Below are 20,756 nucleotides of genomic sequence, written 5' to 3'. Positions count from 1 at the left end.
GAATTATGCAGCTTGCTCAAGGCCACACAGGCTGGCTCTTCTCCTGGAGCACATAGTGAGAAATTGAACTCCCAACCTCTCGCTCCTCAGCCAGATACTGTACTGAAACAACTGAGCTATCTATCCAGTTCATGCCATAATAAATGTGTTAATTTTTACAGTGCTTCAGGACACCTTTCTTGGTTTCGCTACAGTAAATATAGCAATATCTCTGGAAATCTAAATATTATGTGCTGTCACATATCTTCTGACATATGTCAACAGTATGAATTAATAACCCCTTAAAGATACCGTCAGAACTTGGAAATTAAAGTCAATGGCTTCCTTTACTGAGGCAACCTATCACCTAGTAGGTCTTCCTCCTCTGCTGCTTCCTTAAACTTTTCTGAGAATTATTGCCTTTTAGTCAATTAGTCTTGCCTTCCCATGCTATGCCTAGTATAAAATAGTCTCGTTTTAGCCTTTTTAACTTCTGGTGATTGCTCAGGTTTGACGATCTAAAATTTTAAATAATTGGAAATAATTCCTTGCAAAATTAAGAACAGTCCTTCACACGTAATCAACAAACTGATTCACTACCTAATCTAATTGATACGGTAGCCGTGGCGCACGGACGCACGCACACACAGACACACACACACACACACACACCCCCCAAAATATTACAGTTTGAATCTACTAGATTCAAAGTTTATTGCATTGATAGCATGGAGTCCAATCTACAAAGACAGCCCGGTTTGCAGTCCGACCTTTACCCTCAACCAGGGATAATTATCCAAGTATTCTCACTCCTGTTTAGTTTTGCCACAGACACTTTCTGCCTGTGGCACTCATGCCCACAACTTGGCCACATGTCCTTTGTACTGTACTGGGGAAAAGAAAAGAAAAGAAACTATATGAGGGATCCAAATGAAGCTTACTGGTAGAGCGTGTACTTTTCATGCGGAAATCTCAGATTCCATGCCTGGCTTTTCTAAGGAGGGCTGGAAAAATTGCCACAAAGCCTGGACAGTTAAGGCTAGTCAGTGCTATCAGCAGAGGCCTAGACAGACCATGGCCATGGCTGGACAGATGACTGTTTCCTGCAGGGATGTTGGCAACTCTTTGGGTCTGAGTCCCAAGTCTGGGTCTTTAGTACCAAGTCCTGAGTCCAAGTTCCTTATTAAAAATAAGCTTTTTTCCCAGAAAAAAAGTGAGGGGGTAGGTAGCTTCTGAGTCACAAGTTGAGTCCAAGTCATTGGGGGGGAGGGAAGAGCCCAAGTTGAGTCTTGAGTCACCAGTGCAACTTGTCCGACTTCACAGCAAGCCCTGTGACTCGAGTACCCATCTCTGTTTTGCTGTGTTTCTGTGTGATCCCTTTGAACTCGTATCTACTGGATCTCTTTTGCTAATACGAGAGAGGCAGAGGAAAAATATGCCCCAAAGTCAAAACTTATGAAAGAGAAGGTTGTATTATATTAGTTCTCTGGTGATTTTTTTTTTCTGCCCATGTTCAGAGGCACTTTTCAGTACTGTTCTGGTTCAGGGCTGAGCTGCCATGTGTGTCTGTGGAGACGGAGGTTGGGGGAAAGGAGGCAGCAAGAGAGAGGAAATAGAAGAGGCAGAGTTACTTGGCATTGTTCAGAGACAATGCTGTTGTTATGGTTAATCTTCACATTTCAGGACAGGGTTCTAGCACAGAGCTCTGGCTAAAATTAAAATAAGGCTACAATTATACCTTATATTCTGCATGTGCTCCGTGGTGCATCCCATTTTAAGATAGCGGCAAAGTCTTATTCTAGCCCCATGTTGCGTTTGAACAGCACACTCTCATCGGCAGAGCATACACACAGAATTATCGCTTTCCCCCAGTGAGTTCTGCTTTTCCTGCAGTGCCCGGCAATAGCAGGGAAGGGAGGGGTGGCGGTGGTGGAGAGGTGGGTAAACTAGGGAGGATCTGTGGGCAAGGCCCTTTCTCTGGCATCTGAAGGGATCCTATTTCACTTGCCCTGACGTTGGAGATCTACAAGTTAGTGTGTGCAATGTGGGCACCGCCTTCCCTTGCTTGTAAGGCGAGAGAGTTCCCTTCTCAGCATTGCTTTCCTCCTCCTCTTTTCTTCCTTTCTTCCTTCCTTTCTTTCTTTCCTCTCTCTCTCTCTCTCTCTCTGTCTCTCTCTCTCTCTCTTGGGGGTTCGTCTGCCGGCTGAAATGCCACCCTCCACCCACCCCCAGCAGCTTGACAAACGTTTATCATTGGGTGGGGAAAAAAAGAGATTTTCTTCCTGTTGGTGAACTTTGGGCAAGGAGATGAGCTTGGCAACTCCTGTGCATCCAGGCATTTCAAGGGAACTTTCTGCTGCAGAGGAGTTTGGAGAGTCGGGAAGGTAGGGGTGGCCTTTTATTTTTAAAATCTGCTCATGTCAGTGCCCCCTCCATCAGCCAGACTTTTAAACTCCTTCATTCCAGTGACGGGATGCTTTTAAAACTTTGCAAGGAAGGAGGAAAAAGGGAGATGGGTTGACATAAGAGAGGTGCTGAGGGCATTTTCAGTTTGATTCCAAGATACTGCTCTTGGCACCCCAAAATATGTATCCAAGACGTTTGGGGTGTGTGTGTGTGTTTGTGTGTTTGTGTCTTTGTTTGTGCACGTGCATGCCATTAAAACCAGTGCAGAGTTCCTCTCTTTTTTTAAATTGCCACTTTGCATGCAATTTGGACAAAATTTAAAATGATAAAGGAGTTTGTATTGTGGGTAGAAAGAAAGGCTAAGCAACAGGTAATAGAGAAAGAGGATTTTTAAAAAACCACCTACATCCCTAGTGTGAGTTACTGTATTCCCGCCTTCAAGTTCTATGTTCATAGACTATGCTTCCCATGTTTATAATGACACCCGCCACCCTTTCTAAGCATGTGAGAGAGCCTTCAACCCAGAAAGAGATCCAGATGTTATGTGTCTCCTTACACTGAGTGATATGTCCATCTTAATGCTGTAAGGTAGGTCTTCAAAACTGTGTTTTCCTGCAGGGAACACTGGTGTTTCTCTGTCTCTGTCTCTGTCTCTGTCTCTCTCTCTCTCTCTCTTTCTCTGTGTGTGTTTAAAATGCTTTTAAAAATCTAAAGTAAGAGGTAAAAGTAGAAAATTGGATAGTGTGTGTTAATATGTTTATAAAATAGAAAGTAATTCACATTGGCACAGAAACCTAATTAAACAAGAAGCTGTTTATATATGGTAACATTGCAATATTAACTTAAGGCTGCAAACTACTTGCCCTTATTTGAGATCAAGGTTCATTGAACTTAATAGGACTTTCTTTTTCTTATTTATATAGAACTTGGTTGTCTATGGGTCAGTTGGAAATACTGCAAACCAGCATTCTCCATTTGCTATTTATACAAATACAATTTAAGTTTTTTAAAAAACCCTAATTTTTAATGTTTCCCATATTCGGTTATATAGAAGTACTTGGCTGGAAAAGCCGATCTTCTTATTTTCTTTTTTCCTGGCTTGTGAACAGTAAGCAGCCCTGCATCTGCTTATGGAGGAAGCATTAACAACACAATCTGCAGAGATAAGAGCCAGGTATTCAAATCCCCTCTGTGTTTCCCAGGAGAGGGGCAAGCAAAGATCACCTACAGTATGCACAGCTGATGGGAATCCCCATGGCCACCTGTAGAGCCATGGGGAAACTGCAAAATCACAGAGAGCCCCCCCCCTCTTAAAGAGGGACTGGTAACTACTTCTGAGTAGTTTATTCCTGGAAAGTCCTGTGAGGGTCACCCAAGAGTATGAAATATTTATTCAGGTGCAAGTCCCATTGAGTTCAATGAGATTTACTCTTATATAAAAGCATGTAAGATTGCAACCTTAAATGTCAGGTCCTTGTGCCAAGAAAACACAGTATTGCCATGTGCATGTTTGTATTAACAAAATAAGTACATGTATGTTTTGCATGCATGGGTATGCGTATATACAAATATTCATATTGTTGTTGCTGCTGCTACTGTTTTGGCTCACAGTATACGCAGCCCTATAGAGTATGGTCTAGATGGGTGGGATAGAAATCCAATCAATCAATCAATCAATCAATCAATCAATCAATCAATCAATCAATCAATCAATCAATCAATCAATCAATAAATAAATAAAGCTAGCGCACTCTCTGGGTGATTTACAACATAATTATGCAAGCAACTCTTTGCTTCCCCTTGAGCTGGTTACCTGAACCTATTGGGATTGAACTCAGGTTCTAAGCAGAGGCTTGGCTGCAGTGTACAGTATAAATATATATCTACACACACACACATTCACTTGCTTCTTTTATTTAATATTTTTAGATAATCTTTGAAGGCAGCCAACAAGGAATATAATAATATAAACAATTGAAATTATTAATATATATATATATTATCTGAACAAAACTGAATCAAAGTATTTTAAAAGACCCCCATACAAAAACCACCCACCACAAGGTTGGAAGAAAGCTAAGAACAATTCTCCGCAACAAGACTAGATGTCACCCGTGTCCCTCAGATGTACTCTGAAAGCCCAACAGGGCCGAATATAAGGGACCCATTGATGGATGGATGGATTTGAAAAGGACCCAAGGTGGCTTGCAACATTGAAAGACAATATTTACCTCTTCATCTGCTAATGTGATCTGTGCAGTTCTTTGCCAGCGGTGCCCCTCTGCTTTTTACACCGCGCAAATGGGACAGTTGACTACACAAGAGAATAAATGGACACAATACTGACATCAGAAATGGCAACATACAAAAAGCCAGTTTCTCTTCCTTGAAGATGCTGCTGGGTCTGGGGAAGTGGATTGTGGTCCACAAAAACTCATGTGGAAGTAAATCTGTTACTCTTTTAAGATTCCACAGTGGCTTTTCTTTGGTTTTTACATTTGTTCCCTTTTGTTATACGTGATGGAACAGAACAACATAACTGCCTCTTTGAAAATCAGTTCGTACAATTTATTTTGCTTCTTGTGGATTAGGTTAAGACGGGAGTAGTGAACCTTTGGCACTCCAGTTGTTTTGTACTTCACCTTCCGGAATCCCAAGCCTGATAAAGGACTGTGAGACCTGTAGTCTAAAACATCTGGAGTGCCATAGGCTTGCCACCCCTGGATTAGAGCAAAGATCTATTTGTGACAGTGCTTTAATTTTGGAATGTATTTCAGCCCCGTTTTGGATTTTTGGCGACTGGGATTTTGCTAGGAATTGGCAACACTTGCTTGGGAATCAGTTTCAGCAAGTCTCTCATGCTTAAAAGCAAAGACAGTTGTTTCAAGAAACCTATATTCTGCACTGAGAACCGTTTATTTGTTCACAATTGGTTATATTTTATAGAATTTATTTTCCACTTGCTAGACATGGGAAGGGTAAGAAGAACACTGCTCTGTCAACTTCAAATCATTTTCAGCCACCTATCTGACTGCTAAGATTTCAGCCAGCATTACCCACGTGTTTTAAGGTTTTCTTTCTTCACCCATAAGTGCTCGATACCTGCTTTTATTTACTTTCTTTTTTTGCTGAGAGTTGAATACTACATACATGACTCATTCTCAGTTTTGCACCTTTCCATCATTTTGTGAAATGTATACAGGAAGCTGTCTTACGCTTAGTGTTTGAAGAGGGCTAGGATGCCATCCCACTTCCATTCAGGTGTACATAATAGAGTCTGGCCATTTCCTTTTTATCGCTCCCCGCTTTTTATACTGAGTGAGACCATTTATCTATCTAGCCCAGTGTTGTCTAATTTGAGAGGCATCACCTGCCTTAGGTGGAAGAATATCACTTTGTCCCTCTTACTGGATATCTTCGACTGGAGATGCCAGAGAACCTAGGACCTACTGCATGGAAAAAATATACTCTATCAGGCAGCCATCTTGTCCCTTCCCATAATATTTATAAATGTTCTGAATAAGCTAGCAAATGAATAAGGAAAATGTTATATTTATCAGTTAATTATTTTTAAGCATGTTTATTTCTGATTAATGAATGTATATTACAGCTTTCTACCAAAAATGACCCTCTGGACAATTAATAAAAGAAAGAGAACCAGCCTCATCTTCATTAGCAATGAGTTCTAGCATATGGGCCATTGAGAAGGCCCTCTCTCATCCCTCCACTGGATGTGCCTCCAATGGTAATAAGTCTGTGAGAAGGGATTCCCCTCCAAAAATCTTTATAGATTTTCTTTTTGAAAGAATGGCTATTCCTGATTAGCTAGGAGACATAGGACGTGATACCAGAGGCCACACATACAACAAACTGCCTTGATTCTACAAGTAAGGCACCAGATAGTCATAGATTTATTCAATGAATTTCCTGATTATATCTTCAGTCTGAAGTGTGTGAAATGCCTTTTATGACACATGATCTGTCAAGTGGTTCTGTTCACTTCAGTCTTGAACCTTCAGCAGGGGTGGGTGCAAGATTTTATACTGCAGATGGCATGAGACAAAGGGGAAGCATTGATGGCAGGTGCAGGTGCGAACAGTTTAATTCACTTGGTAAAAGAAAAGTAAGTTTCTGATCTCTGTTGTAGCAAAGACACGTGACTGTTGTTGATGGTCAGGTTTTTGCAATGGTTCATAGGATGAGGTTTCCCTTCTTTGGAAATGAATTGTGCTTATTTTGTTTATTCTGCTTCTGAGACATCTTGAGCTCTACGTACTTAGTCCTGGCAAGATGGGGTATAAATATAATGAATACTATGTGTGTTTTCTGTGCTGTTGACTCAGAACCGACTTATAGTGATCCTAATAGAGCTTTCAGAGTAAGTGTATTTAAGGACTGTTTTTGCCAGTTCCACTCTGCCAGTGAGTGTCTAGGGACATGCAGGGGATTTGAAGCCTGTTCTCCAGAGTGCTAGCCTGTCACTCTGTCCACTACACCACACTGGGAATCCAAGAACTGTACTATATAGAGCCATTGAATGATTAGAAGGGAGGGTTCTGGAACTGATTTTTTTTCCTGGCTAGCGAAAAGCTCAAATAACTTTGGTTTGAGATTTATTTATTTCTAAACAAACATGCAAAGTAAATAAAAAAGCCAGGAGACAGCAGATAAAACTGGCTCAGGAAAAGAAACATTTCCCCCAGAGGATAGCTGCAAGGCCTCACATTTCTTCCATGTTGTAAAAGTTACCTACAGCTCTTACCTGTACCTGAAAGGGAGTTGCCTATCCACTTCTTCCAGTATTCAGTCTGCTAGATGTTGCCAGCAGGCATTTGAGGGGCAACTCCAAGAAGATGCTTTGAAGGAGGAGGCTGAGTTGCCGTGCACAAAGGAGAATAATATGGTTTCTGAGATAACATTATCTGCCTTTTTATTTTGCTTTTCTAGAGTCGGAAGGACAAGGAAAGGCCTAAGCAGAAACACAAGAAGCATTCAGAATCACCAACTGGTCTCACACTGCCATCCTCTACACCTGTTGTCCCTGAGAAGGTAAGGGCGGGGGGGGGGGAAGAGAAGGGATATAAAATGTTTGCAATGGAGCACTGGGTCTTCTGCTACATCAGCCCAAGGCTGCGTGTTTTTCCCACTTTCTACTAGCCTTTCCTACTTTCTACTAGGCTGTAGAAGTCAGTCTCCCAAACATCTCAAGAAGATTCATACTGTTTTTAAAAGGCTGCAGGTTTTTAGATCTCATGATCATGGTGATAAGTTTGGAAAGATGCATGGTGAAATCGAAGAAGCTTAATGCATTCCTATGGGTTCCCCACCCCCCGCATAGCGACGAATCCGGATAGCGACGTTAATCCTGGAACAAATTAACGTTGCTATGCGGAGCACCACTGTACTAGATTTCAGCCACTATGTATAATAATAATAACAGAGCTTAATGAAATTATTTTCTTTTACTTTTTTCTTCTTGCTATGTGCTTATAATGTGTCCTATGGTGACCCTATGAGCAAATGACATCCAGAAGGAACTACAGTATCACTAATAACTGCCCAGTTCTAGCAAACTCTAGGCTGTGGTTTCCTTTACTGAGTTAATCTATCTCGTATTGGATATTTCCCGCTGCCTTTACCAAGCATTATTATAATTTCTAGTGAATATTGTGTTCTCATGATATGTCCATAGTACAATAATCTAATTTTAGTCATTGAAGGTATTGAGTTGTTGCTGCTGCTGCTGTTTTGCAACTTTGTATGCTAACTGTAGTTTGTGTGACTGGGAGGGACTTTTCAGGGCTGAGATGGTGGTATATCTATCCAGCACTAACCAATCATTCCTTCCAGCCTTTGAATTCAAAGAGAATTCCACCTCTCTGCTGAGTGTTCTTTTCCCTTTCTGTCCTTGATTGGTGTCAGTTGTTTGTTTGCTGTTGATCTGTTTGTTTGGTTGCTAAGTATGTGTGCAGTAAAGAAAGCAGTATACATTAGTTTGTAATTTCAAGCAATTATTTGTGTGTTTTTAAATTTTTTTCCATACAAATGTCTCAGAGTGAGTTACTGAGACTTTAATTGCCAGTTAATGAGAAAACGTGGATTCTTGGAGAACTTGTAGCTATTCTCCTCTGTGGTCTCTATACTTGTACTGCAACACAAAAGTGAATTTTACCAGAAATTCAAAACTCTGCAATAGAAGGTATGTCTGAAATTTTGTTAGAGTACTACGTAATTTGGAGACTACCTATCAAAACTGTTGTGTTGTCTGTTTTGTGAACCAAGAAAAAACTGATGCATTAAATTCACTTAAGTTAGTGTGGGTGGTTATATTTGCTTGCTAGATTTTGGATGGGCAAATCTGCTTTTCTGAGCTCTGAACAGAGGCAGTATATTTTTGTACCATATTCACACTGCAGAGTTTCAGCTTTTTCCTCCAGACTCAAATTTGATTACCCTGAGGTCAGAAAGAGAATTTTATGCACAACCCTGCAGATATTCCCTGAGGGCAGCATAAAATATGACAGGTAAAAGGAGAGGAAAGATGTACTGGTCCTTCCTCATCTCATGAACCCCAATTAGTTTCAGATCCTAATTGTTCACATTTTCCCCACCCTCCCTATGCTTCTCCACCTCAGGCAGACTCTGGGAGTCCTGGGAATGCCATTTTGCAGCTGTCTGCTGCTGACGACATAAACGACATAAGCGCTGTGCTAAACCCTCCAGTGATTTCAGAAGCATGCCCCAGCTCGCTTTTGAAGCCCATGTTTCAGCTGAGGCTTTCTGTAGCATTAATAACTTAATAGCACAACTTTGCTTGCTCTCTCTCGCTCTCTCTGTGTGCGTGCGCTGCCCACTTGCAGTCTGAGTGAAAGGAGGGGGATACATTTTCTAGGACCATCTCTCAGATTACTTAGCAGCATCAAAACTGGCCTCATAGGCTAAGCAGGAAAATGCAAAGCCTGTGGGAGGAATTCCATTTCCAGGTCTGGCTTTTAAGCCTCAGGCTGCAAAATTTTCATGGCAGACTTGCCTGCTGACTTGAATGCATGTAATTCTGTTTGTACTGCCATTCCTTCCATGTCTGCAGTTGTTCGCTTCAGTAAAAGCCCCACCACCATGTTCAGATTCTCTCCCACAATGGATTTTTGCTCACAGCCATCATGCCTATTTGAATTGGGAGGCTGGAGCCTGACCACATCTTTTAAAAAGGTTATAACTGGCATTCCTTTTCATAGTTACTGTGGGTGCATGCATCTGCTTTGTGACCGAACAGGTTTTGCAGGATTTTAAAACAATAAAAAACCCTGGAAAACCTTTTTATCAGAGGTGAAAGTAGCAGGAATATACAGGAACTTTACTGCAAGCACTAAACCCTCTTTCAGATTACCTTGCTGCATCTCCCATCTTGAGACTGCATAAATATTATAATGCTTTTTGCTCCAGATGGAACTGAATTGTTATGGGCACAATAGTCTTAAATGTTGCATAAGCTGTTTTCATGCATACATATGCTAGGTCTAGATTTCGCCTAATACTGCAGGCTTCTGTGAGAATATAGGACATGATTTTCTATCATACTTTCACAAAATGCAGTCAAAGGTAGTGAAGTGCTATGTGCATGCATGACATTTGATAACAGAGGATACGGTGAAAACGCATTCAACCCAAATTCCCTTCTTTTGATAACAGCAAGGCTAATGCCATAATCTAACCGAATTGCAAGCCTGCATGGTACAATTGGGTAGTTTCAGTCTTTGGACTTTTAGAGGTCTTATAGAGGGAAAGCTCTTTTTACAGACTGATAGGTGTTATTTCACGTACTTGAATATGTGATAAGCCAATCGTTCTGCTCCATTTGTGGGCCCTCTTGTTTACATCTGTCTTCAAAGGTGGGGTACATATCCAAGGACCCAAACTCCTGCCCAAATAGCTCCCTGGGAACCTGAAATATTTAAATAAATGGTTTAACTCTGTGAGGATTGATGTGCCTTTGCTTTAAGCGCAGGACTGTTTTGAAAACCCCTCCAATTCAGCATATTGTGAGTCTTTTGCTCATACAAAGAAAGAGGTGCAATAATTAGGAGTTGCATACTGGCTGATGTCCAGGATGGGTGTTATATATTCCAGGAATGCCTTTGGCATTCATTCGCTAGAATAGTTTAGGAGGAAAAAATTGTAGTAATTGAGGCTAGCTGGTTGTGTCCAGCCCACCTTTGTATGCCAGGACTATCAAGCAAAGCATTTGTTTATCAGCCACTGTAATGCTCAGACTGGGTATGTATTATTAATTTCATTATTTATTACTCCTAAATCCCATCTTTCTTCCAGTTACCAATGTACTGTACCCAGAACAACAACCTGATGAGGTAATTCAGGCTGAGAAAGAATGTCCGTACCCAAATCTCCCAGTGAGTTTTGTGTCTTTGGGGAAATCAGAACCTGTTCCAGTCCAACACTCTAGCCACCATACTCCTCTGTTCCTCCAGGTCAGGAGGACTGCTAGTCTGACGCTGGGTCAGTAACGCCAAAGACCATGATCTTGACTCCTCCCGAGAGAGAATCAAGTGATCTCTGAAAGCCAAACTTTATGGCCAGTGTCTGCTATAAAGCTTTCAAGAATTATTGTGTCTCCTCACATGTAGTAGGTTGCTGCTGAATGAAGCTGTTCAGCCAGTCTTCCTCAGCCTATTGCTGTTTATGTATTTTTAATTGTAGCTCCTATCAACCTTGATCTTGGGCTACCACATGGGAAGCTCTGCCTTGTCTTTCCTTCGACATACATATGTTTGTAATGTGACTTCTGGGCTCAGTAATCTGAGGGACTAGGTGGTTATGACAATGGTGCTTTCCCCTGAAATCCATGGTGCCTGTGCCTACAAAGATCTTGAATTTGCGTTCTCCTTAGTTCAATAGAGGCCCCATGTAAGTTCAGTATTTAGAGCATATTAAAACAAAAGACAAAAAAAAAGCTGATGAGTTGTAAGGGAAACCCATGATAAAACTTACTTTAACTTCTTAAAAACTTCAACTGCCTGACCTATTTTTACCTTAGACATTCCTCTGTTACTTTTGTTTGACTAATTCCTGAGGAAACTGCCATCTGCTCTGAAATCTCATCTAGTTTAATTAAACTGGATTACTTTAACTGGATTTTGCCTAATCTGAATATAATCTTGCAGGTTGATTTCATTTAACTCTTTCCCCAGAGATTTATCCCAAAGAGGCATAGTTAACCTGTTTCCCCTCTCCTCTATCTTCAAACAATGTTTATTGAATAAAAATAGAGTTCAATGCCATGTAAACACATTTAACAGATATTAAGTGAGTTTCCCCATGGATTGATGAGGTCCACAATCACTTTATTTCATCTTCTTGAAGAATTTTTGCAACAGGACCCTAAAAACAAACATAGGTCTAATTACTGCATGTACAGAATGAACATTTAGAAAGTGAAACTGATACTTCATCTACATTTCATTCCATTTCATTCTGTTTCTTTGTGTCTGATGAAGTGGACATGTCCACCAAAGCTTACATTAATATATAATAGTCTTTAAGGTGCCACATGTCTACGTTTTGTTTGTTTTGTTTCTTTGGATCTCACCTAAACTACTTCATTATTATATGGATTAAATATAATTCTCGGCAACAATTTACTACTGCAATAAATATAAATAACAGGTAACCTGTTAATAAAACTTTCAGAGTTTGTTTGCAGAGTTGTAGAAGTTAAAGTTCATGATTAGAACCAGTGGATCAACCTGCTGAATTTTGCAATGGTGGGTGAGTATGTAGAAATGGAATAGTACAAGTTAAGTAGAGGCAACATGGATGAGAGGGGCAGGCTTAAACTAACTTGTATAGGGGGTTCTAATTTCACCCCTGGAACAACTCTTGGCCTTAATGGCTCTTCCTTGGTATGAACCACAGCTATTCTTTTCGCTGACAAAGACCAAGGAGGCTTTAAGGGTCCTCTCCTGAGGTAACCAAAACTAAGTCTGTTGTGCGACTCACACCAGGGCTAGTTCTATCATTAGGCAGAGCGAGGCCACATGGTTGACTCAGGCAGCAGATTTTGAGTATCATGACAGGGCAGCAAATCATTTATTATGTAATTATTGATGGTTGTGTTTTTAATACCAAAGATGAAAAGAGGTGTTGATGAGATTTTTCTGCCTCCTAATATATGTTGTCTGTTTTTGCATACGATTTATCTTGTCTGGTGGCAGGGAGGGGAAGCTGTTTGCTACTCTGCCTCAGGCACTCGAATACCTTGGGCTTATCCCAGGTTGCATTCAGTTCTTGCTCTTCAGTTTAGGATCCCTTGAGGTAAGGAAACTGAATACTGGAATCTGAAACCTGAAGGTGAACAAGTACAGTGGGGTCTCTACTTAAGAACGTCCCCACTTAAGAACAATCCAACTTAAGAACAGCTCCATTTGCTAAATTTTGCTTCTACTTGAGAACAGAAATCCAAGATAAGAACAGGAAAAAACCCTTTCCTGCTCTTTTTTTAACCTTAGGTCATCTTAGGTTAAAAAAAAATTATCCCCCTAGTGGTAGAGTATGTATTAACCAGCTTTGCATTAGTTCCTCTACATAACAAAAAAACAGCCAGAACGGATTAATTGGTTTTCAGTCCATTCCTATGGGAAATTTTGCTTCAACTTAAGAACTTTTCAACTTAAGAACACCATTCCAAAATGGATTAAGTTCTTAAGTAGAGGTTCCACTGTAGTTTCTATGGACAGAAAAGAGCAGATACGGATTAAATGGTTTTCAATGCATTCCTATGGGAAATGCAGATTCAACATAAGAACTTTTCAACTTGAGAACCACCTTCCAATACGGATTAAGTTCTTAAGTAGAGACCCCACTGTAGTAGTCATTGCTGTGTGGGCCAAACCAAGGGCAGATTTCTCTTATGCTCAGTCTGTCAAATCTAAATACTGCTAGTCAATCAAGAGGACTAACATTGTGTGTCCATATTCACCTCTGTGTCTGAAGACAACTCTGAAGCCAAATCACCTCCTGTTTCCTGGTTCCCAGTAAAGCAGGAAGCATTAGCAGCCATATACAGTGGTGCCTCGTTTAACGAGTGCCCCGGTTAACGATGAATTCGCATAGCGATGGCAAAAGAGCAATCTCTTTTGCCATCGCTTTGCGATGTTGCCTATGGGGAAAAATCGCTTTGCAATGTTTTCCCCATGGGCCCCATTTTCCCCCAGCTGAGTGGCGGGAGCCTCCAAAGGACCGCTCCCGCTGCTCAGCTGGGGGAAAATGCCGGTGGTAGCCTCGGAAGGACCCTTCCGAAGGGTCGTTCCAAGGCCACCGCCGGGATTCCCCTTCGGAGGGGGCATTTTCCCCTAGCTGAGTGGGAGCCCCACTGCTCAGCTGGGGGAAAATGCCGGCGGTAGCCTCGGAAGGACCCTTCCGAAGGGTCGTTCCAAGGCCACTGCCGGGATTCCCCTTCGGAGGGGGCATTTTCCCCTAGCTGAGCGGGAGCCCCGCTGCTCAGCTGGGGGAAAATGCCGGCGGTAGCCTTGGAAGGACCCTTCCGAAGGGTCCTTCCGAGGCCACCGCCGGGATTCCATTTCGGATGCCTAAAAGGCATCCGGACCCCCGCCGCCGCCGCCGCCGCCGCTTGTATCCGCCCCGCGGCCGGCTACCCCCGCCATGGTCGGACTCTCAGGAGTCCGACCATGGATGGGGTAGCCGGCCGCAACGCGGATCCAAGCGGCGGCGGTGGCGGTAGGAGCTTAGATCCGGCCCCCAGCCGGTTCCCCTTGCATGGTCGGATCAGACCATGCAAGGGGAACCGGCCGGGGGCTGGATCCAAGCGGCGGCGGGGGCAGGGGGGTTCCGAATGGCTTCCAGTGCTTCGCCTGGAAGCCATTCGGACACCCCCTACCTTGTCCCCGCCGCCGCTGAGAGCCTTCCGAGCTCTCAAAGGGCTTTCTCCAATGTGTGGTGGGGAAGCCCTTTGAGAGCTCGGAAGGCAAATGTCGGCGGTCGGCGGTGGCTTTGGGATCCATCCAAAGCCACCGCCGACTGCCGATATTTTCCCCCAGCTGAGCGGCGGGGCTTTGAAGCTCCCGCCACTCAGCTGGGGGAAAATGCCATTTTCGGTCAGCTGGTCGGCGGTTCTAAAATAGCCAACTGGCTGTGCTGCCTCGCTTTAGAGGCACCAAAAATGGCCGCCCCTATGGAGGAACATCGCTGAACGGTGAGTTTATCCTCCATAGGAACACATTAAACAAAGTTTAATGTGTTCCTATGGCTTTTTTTATTCCGTTCAGCGATGTTTTCGCATAGCGACGATTAATCCGGAACGGATTAACGTCGCTATGCGAGGCACCACTGTATCTGCTGTTCAAATTTTGGTTGTGTGACAATGTGTATTTCTACATCTGAAGTCCTATGGGAATGTGTCAGTGTACAGAGCAGACTCTGTTGCCTCTTCAACACGCACCCACACCCACACACCGTATTTGTGGAGATTGTACATATTGATTTGAAGATTAGTTTGGAGCTATTAATCTGTTAAGAATGACCATGTTGATCCAATCTCATTAACATATGAGAAGCCAGTGCAGTATAGTGGTTCAAGTGTGGAATTAGGAATCAAAGAGACCCGGGTTCAGATCCTCACTTGACTTTGAAAGTCACTGGATGACCATGAATCGCTCACACTATATAAGCCTGGTGTCTCTTGTAAGATATTATAAAGTGGTAAAGAGTAGAGAGAATGCTGCTTTGATCTCACTGGAGAAAACGCAAACTACAGGTATAAATCATAATAATAATCAATAGTCATAGGAAACATAGTAGTAATAATAAGATAGGTCAGCATCCTGTGTTCATATTCCAGCAGATTAGCTGTTTGTCTGTTACCATAAACTCTTAAAAGGAAAAACACTGTAAGAGTTTTCTGGCACTTTTAATGACTAATATATTTATTGTGGCATGAAACAGGACTCTGCAGAAGTTTGGTATATTATGTACTGTGAGTACAGAAAAGGAGGAGGGGGGAAATGTTTTCACAATGCGAGGCCAAAAGGCCAGGCTAACACAAGAGATTATTATGTAGAACACAAAAGTGATCCAGTCAAAAGAACAGTGTGGGTGTGACCCACACTCAACTCGTAATGAATTGGAATAGCAAGATGAATAGTGTACAAATAAACACTTACAAAGAATGAATAATTATTTTCTGTGGTGAGATGGTCACTCCCATATGCTCCTGTTGAAGTCTGATAAGTTTCAGGTCTGAAAGGGAAGTCTGGATCAGTAGCTTCACTAACCCTGGACTCTCCCTTTGTAGCTAGGTAGTTGTGCTAAATGACCAAAACTTTGAAGTCTTTTTTTTTTACAGTGCCTCTAAATGTTCTGTAAGGTCCAGCCCATGGATACTTATAGTTTATTCTTTTAAGATGTTTGAGGATTCTCTCCTGACGGCCAGATCTGATAGATTGTTGGGCAGTTTTGGAAGCAAGCATGAGGGGAATATCTGTGTCCTCGTGCTGGTTCTTAGCATTTGGCAACCAAAGAGATCTGTCTAGTCTTTTACAGAAATAGCAACTATTATAATCGTAACTATTAATTCTGTAACATCTTTGTGAAAAGGTTTACAGGAGGCACACTCTTCCACAAGGTTCATCATTAAGACTGAAAGTACTGTATACCAGAATAAACATTTCTGAGAATCCCGCTTGTGATTTCTGTGCCAAAAACAATATGGATGGCAGAGATATGGCGAATACAGCTGCTTGACCTTCCTCTGAGGGACAACCTTTCAGTGCTCATGTAACAAACATGCGTTCAGTTCGGTGGAAAGGGGCTAGGAGGGAAGGCTACAGAAGCAAGAGTGTCAGACAGGCAAAGAATAAGCCCTCCACCTCTCACTTGACACTTTCCCCTTGCTACTAATTTCTCTGTAGCAGGGGAAGTGGTTTCCAAATATTTATCAGCCACTGACAATTACATTCTGACTGCCCAAAGTATGGGTGTTTTTTCGTTTTGTTTTGTTTTTTGTCCTGAAATTATTAATTTCCACCTTTGACAAACAAGTTTTGGTGAGGTTTGTACTAATTCAAAACTCTGCAGATCTGTTGGTCAAGAGTTGGTCAACTAAACATCTCTGTGGTTGGAGGCAACAATCGGACAATGAAATGTGTTGTTAGGTGACGTCAGATTGAGTCTCACTTATGTCAACCCTATGAATGAGTAATCTCCAAAATGTCTTGTCCTCATCAGCCCTGCTCAGCTCTTGTAGACTCACAGCAGTGGTTTTCTTTAGAAAGGCAATCCATCCCATATTTGGTCTTCCTCTTTTCTTGCTACTTTCAATCTTTCCCAGTCTTATTGTCTTTTCCAGAGAATCCTGCCTCCTCATGATGTGCTCAAAGCAGAACCATCTCAGTTTCATTGTTTTTACCTTCAGAAATAGTTCAGGCTTTATTTGATCAAGGACTTGATTTGTTTGTCTCATTTGGATAAAGAAATATGCATGTACAACTAGACAGAGAAGCTTTTTGCTGACAAGTTTAAGATCTGATAAGGCCCACTGGATGGTAAAGACTACTGTGTCATCCAAAGAATAGGTTGGCAATAAGGAAAGATGGGAAAGAAATGAAACTAAAAGGAAAGCTGGAATTGGTTGTTGGTGTTTTAAGCCAAGTGTTCAGGCACTAAAAGTATCAGAGTGTACAGTGAAAGGGAAGAGTTCCTTAAGGATTTGTCAGAAAGAGAAAATAATTGCAACAAGAAAAAAAAATGAAATTTAGGTTCATAAAAGCAAGAAGATGTCAGAAGAATAAGAAGAATATTCTTGTAAATAAAGCAATAGACAAGGAAGAATTTAAGTGTGGAAATATTTAGGGCCTGAAGTAGAAATTTAAGATTTCCATGAAAGAAGAGAAATAGGTCTTGCAGAGCAGAAAGGCAAGTAACATTGACTACTGTGTTCAGCACAAATTCGAAGCATCTGTGCTTCATCTAGTTGTATAACCTTTTAAAATGTAGTACCTCTCACAGCATTCACTGTTTACATACTTTTGTAAGGTGTGTGTGTGTGTGTACACACACACACACACACACACACACAAATAACATTGTTTTTAAAGTGCTGTATATTTGAAGGGATAGAGAATTATTTCTGTCTTCCTCCCACCTCCATTTTCACACACTGCCCCCAGAAATAGTTTTACTTGGCCCTCCTTAGACATTTTCGAATGGGACAAGAATCTCCACATGGTACTTCCCAATCAGCATTACAGGCACCAAGTAATTCCTGGAAGGGGTTAAATTTGGCCATTAAGAAAATTACACAGCAGCCCAAGACAACTTTTTAGGGGGCCCAGGCGTTGCAAGTGCAAACAGCAGGGTATCTCTCCCTGTCAGGACAAAGGTGAGGCCTCAGAGAGACGTAAGAGGCCCAGGGGTAGAATAGCTGGCGGCAGGAGGTGGGTAGCTGAGACAGGTCAGGATTACATGGTATTAGTGCAGTTTCTCATGAGGCTTATGAGGGGTTTCAAAATGAGTACATTCCACATTAAAAATGCACGGATGCTACGGAGTCACCTCTCTGCTGCAAAGTTTGGAAGTTACTGTAGTTTGAAAGGGTTGTATGTGTGATATGGATAACAGGGTTTACCCCTTTCTAAATCTGAGATGGTGACTCTTCCGAGATACAGTTCCATCAATGAAATTCTGTAATGAAAAGTTGGTGGTCCAAGGTATAGTGTTATGTTATTACCAACAGGTTATAACATATCACTATATTTTGGTCCACCAACTTTTCCCTCTGGCACTGGCTGAAACATCTCAAAGACTCGATTCCTTTCCTAATATAGGACAACCCATAAAGCCCCTTGGGATTTTTTGCCTTTTAGTTGTCTGTTTGAAGCCATCTACTGCCATGCCAAGGTCAACTCACCACCACCAGAAGCATGGAAAAGTTAAAATTTGGCACCGTATCTCCCAGAATCTTAGAGCCATCAGAGCCCATAAGCCATGTTGAATGGAGTTATTATTCAAAAAAGTAATTTCTTCCTCTCATAGAACACATAACAAATGAGCACTGCCTTGGCACCTTTGAGCCCTCAGTAACAGATATTCATCAGTCAATAGTTTTTAATAACTAGTGTTATTAAATGTTTTAATGTTTTCATTATTTAATTTGTTTCAGGTAATGATTTAACCAAGCTTTATTGCTTGAGTGTGTGTGTGTGTGTGTGTGAGAGAGAGAGAGAGAGACAGAGAGAGACAGAGAGAACTAATTTTCTTAGTGGAAGGGCTGGACAGAAATGAAATGAACATCTGTCACAAAAGAAAGCTGAGCAGCACATCTTGCTCAAACTTGTTGGCCTCTATTGTCTCTCTGTCCCTGCAAGGAATTATGGGACAAATGGGCCTTGCTTAGATGAAGTGCCTGAAGGAAGGCACACTGGGAAGATTGTGGCTGCTCCTGTACAGTTGTGCTGAGCTCTTCATCCCCCTTTCCCTCACCCATTCTCCTTCCTCCCCCCCCCTTCCCAGCCTTCTTCTGGCATACACTAGTGCAATTAGACTCTCTCTTTCATCATCCATGGAGTTGCAGGGTTCAGGGAGCTGTCTGGAGCTGACATGCTAAGAAGATTATTCTCAGGGTCCCAGTGAAATTTAAAACCTGCCTGCTTCGCTTGGCTTTTAGACAATTAACCCACTGTTTTTCCTTTGTATCTTTTTTTGTAAGAGCCAAAATCAGAATTTAGTTTCTTGTGGGTAAAAGGGAAGAGGTCTCAGCTGAGAAGATCAGCTTTGGTCCTTTAAGCAGAAAATGATGGGGATGGGGGAGAGAAGAGCCAGTATACCGGAATGGCCGGGCAATCCACATTCTAGTTTCTACTCTGCCATCGAACTTTATGGAAGACCTTAAGCCAGTCCTACTTTCTCAGCATGATCTCCCTCACAAAGTTGTTGTGAGAACATAAGGGGGGAAAGGATAGCTATATATCCTGCCTTGGGCTCATTGGAGGGAAGATAGGATATAAATGTTAACTAATAAATAAATCAGCTGATTGTTCAGTGGTTTAGCTATCTGGCTACAGAGCCAAACATTAGAAGTTAAATTCCCCACTGTGCCTCTTATGAGTGCCTCTTATGACTTGTGCAGTCATACACCGGCTGCACATTCCCAGGGCGCCCCCCCCAGAAGAAGGCAGTGGTAAATAACTTCTATGTATTTTCTACCTTGAAAACCCTGGAAAGGGTTGCCATAAGTCAGAATTGATTTGATGACATGCAATTATCATTATAATAAATGAATAAATAAAACAACTCACAAAGTTTGATTAGCATGCTCAACAGCCCATCAAGCTGTTTCTCCTGCACAGGTCTCATTAGAAAGAGAGAGTAGTTCTCTTTGCTGGTAAATTTTGTTCCATATTAGTTGGTAGGACAAGCCAGCCCTTCTAAATCTTCCACCTTAGACAGTAAAATAGGGTGGCCCAGGAACGTATGTAACCCACTGGCAATTGTAAGCCAAGTGTACAACATTCCGCTGTGTTGTTATCATGTCTGGGAGGGAGGGGGAATTCTGGGCTCCAACAAACACTGATTGCCACATATCTGGCAAAAGCAACAACTTGACAGCTTGCCAATAAATCAGTGATGGTTTGTGGTCTTAAGACGTACCTGAGTATTCAGAACAATAGCATTCATTCTCGTAGAGAGACTGTAAATGCTGGGGTTTGGGTGGGTCACCTAAACCCATTCACTAGCCTCTGGAAAGCAACTGAGGGAAGGAAGGGCTCAGGTTTGAATCTGCACATCTAAATTCAACTGGAGGGCATCTCTGCTATCCAGCTTTCAAAACTGGATAGATATAAGCTTTCCTGAGTCTGATGCAAGAAAGGGCGAGAGCAAGGGCAAGTGTGTAGCCCTTGGATTACAACCCACTGCCAACAATGGCCAGTTTCCTCTTCTTGATTGGTTGGAAATGAGAGTGTTGATGGTACTGTTGCTATGGCAGCCAAGTTGGCATTCTGTGCCAATATGCAAATAAGAGATTTCAAAGCCCGTTAAGCAAAAATTAGTTCAGCTTTGCTCTCAAAACAAGCTGATCTAGTGAAAGAGAAAGAAAGGTACAGGAAAGAGCAATAGAAAGAAACATGGAGTTGGAACATCTTCCTGATGTAGCGAGACAAAAGCGCTTGGGGCTTTTTACTTCGAAAGGAAGAAAACTGAAGGGAGATGAGCGGTATTTGTATTCATTCATTGCAGCAGCAACAACACAGCCTTTGCTGCGCCTTACCTTAAAGCCTAAGAAGTTTCATTTGGCATAAATGTTTGTGGATTGTAGGTGAGATTGTCAGATGGAAAATTATGAA

The 20,756-nt window shown here is 42.0% G+C and overlaps 1 protein-coding gene across 3 annotated transcripts in view; it reads left to right on the top strand.

Annotated features, from left to right (window-relative positions):
• The window catches only part of MLLT6 (MLLT6, PHD finger containing), a 120,054-nt gene that overhangs the window by 38,692 nt on the left and 60,606 nt on the right, over window positions 1-20,756 (top strand). For all 3 annotated transcript variants that reach the window (XM_073004294.2, XM_073004295.2, XM_073004293.2), the window contains exon 8: window positions 7,333-7,434. In XM_073004294.2, the coding sequence (XP_072860395.2) occupies window positions 7,333-7,434 (102 nt within the window). The remainder of the gene's footprint in view (window positions 1-7,332; window positions 7,435-20,756) is intronic.

This window comes from Pogona vitticeps, chromosome 6 (assembly GCF_051106095.1).
Source record: "Pogona vitticeps strain Pit_001003342236 chromosome 6, PviZW2.1, whole genome shotgun sequence".
Classification (NCBI taxonomy): Eukaryota; Metazoa; Chordata; class Lepidosauria; order Squamata; family Agamidae; genus Pogona; species Pogona vitticeps.
This window is presented reverse-complemented; position numbering and strand designations above follow the sequence as displayed.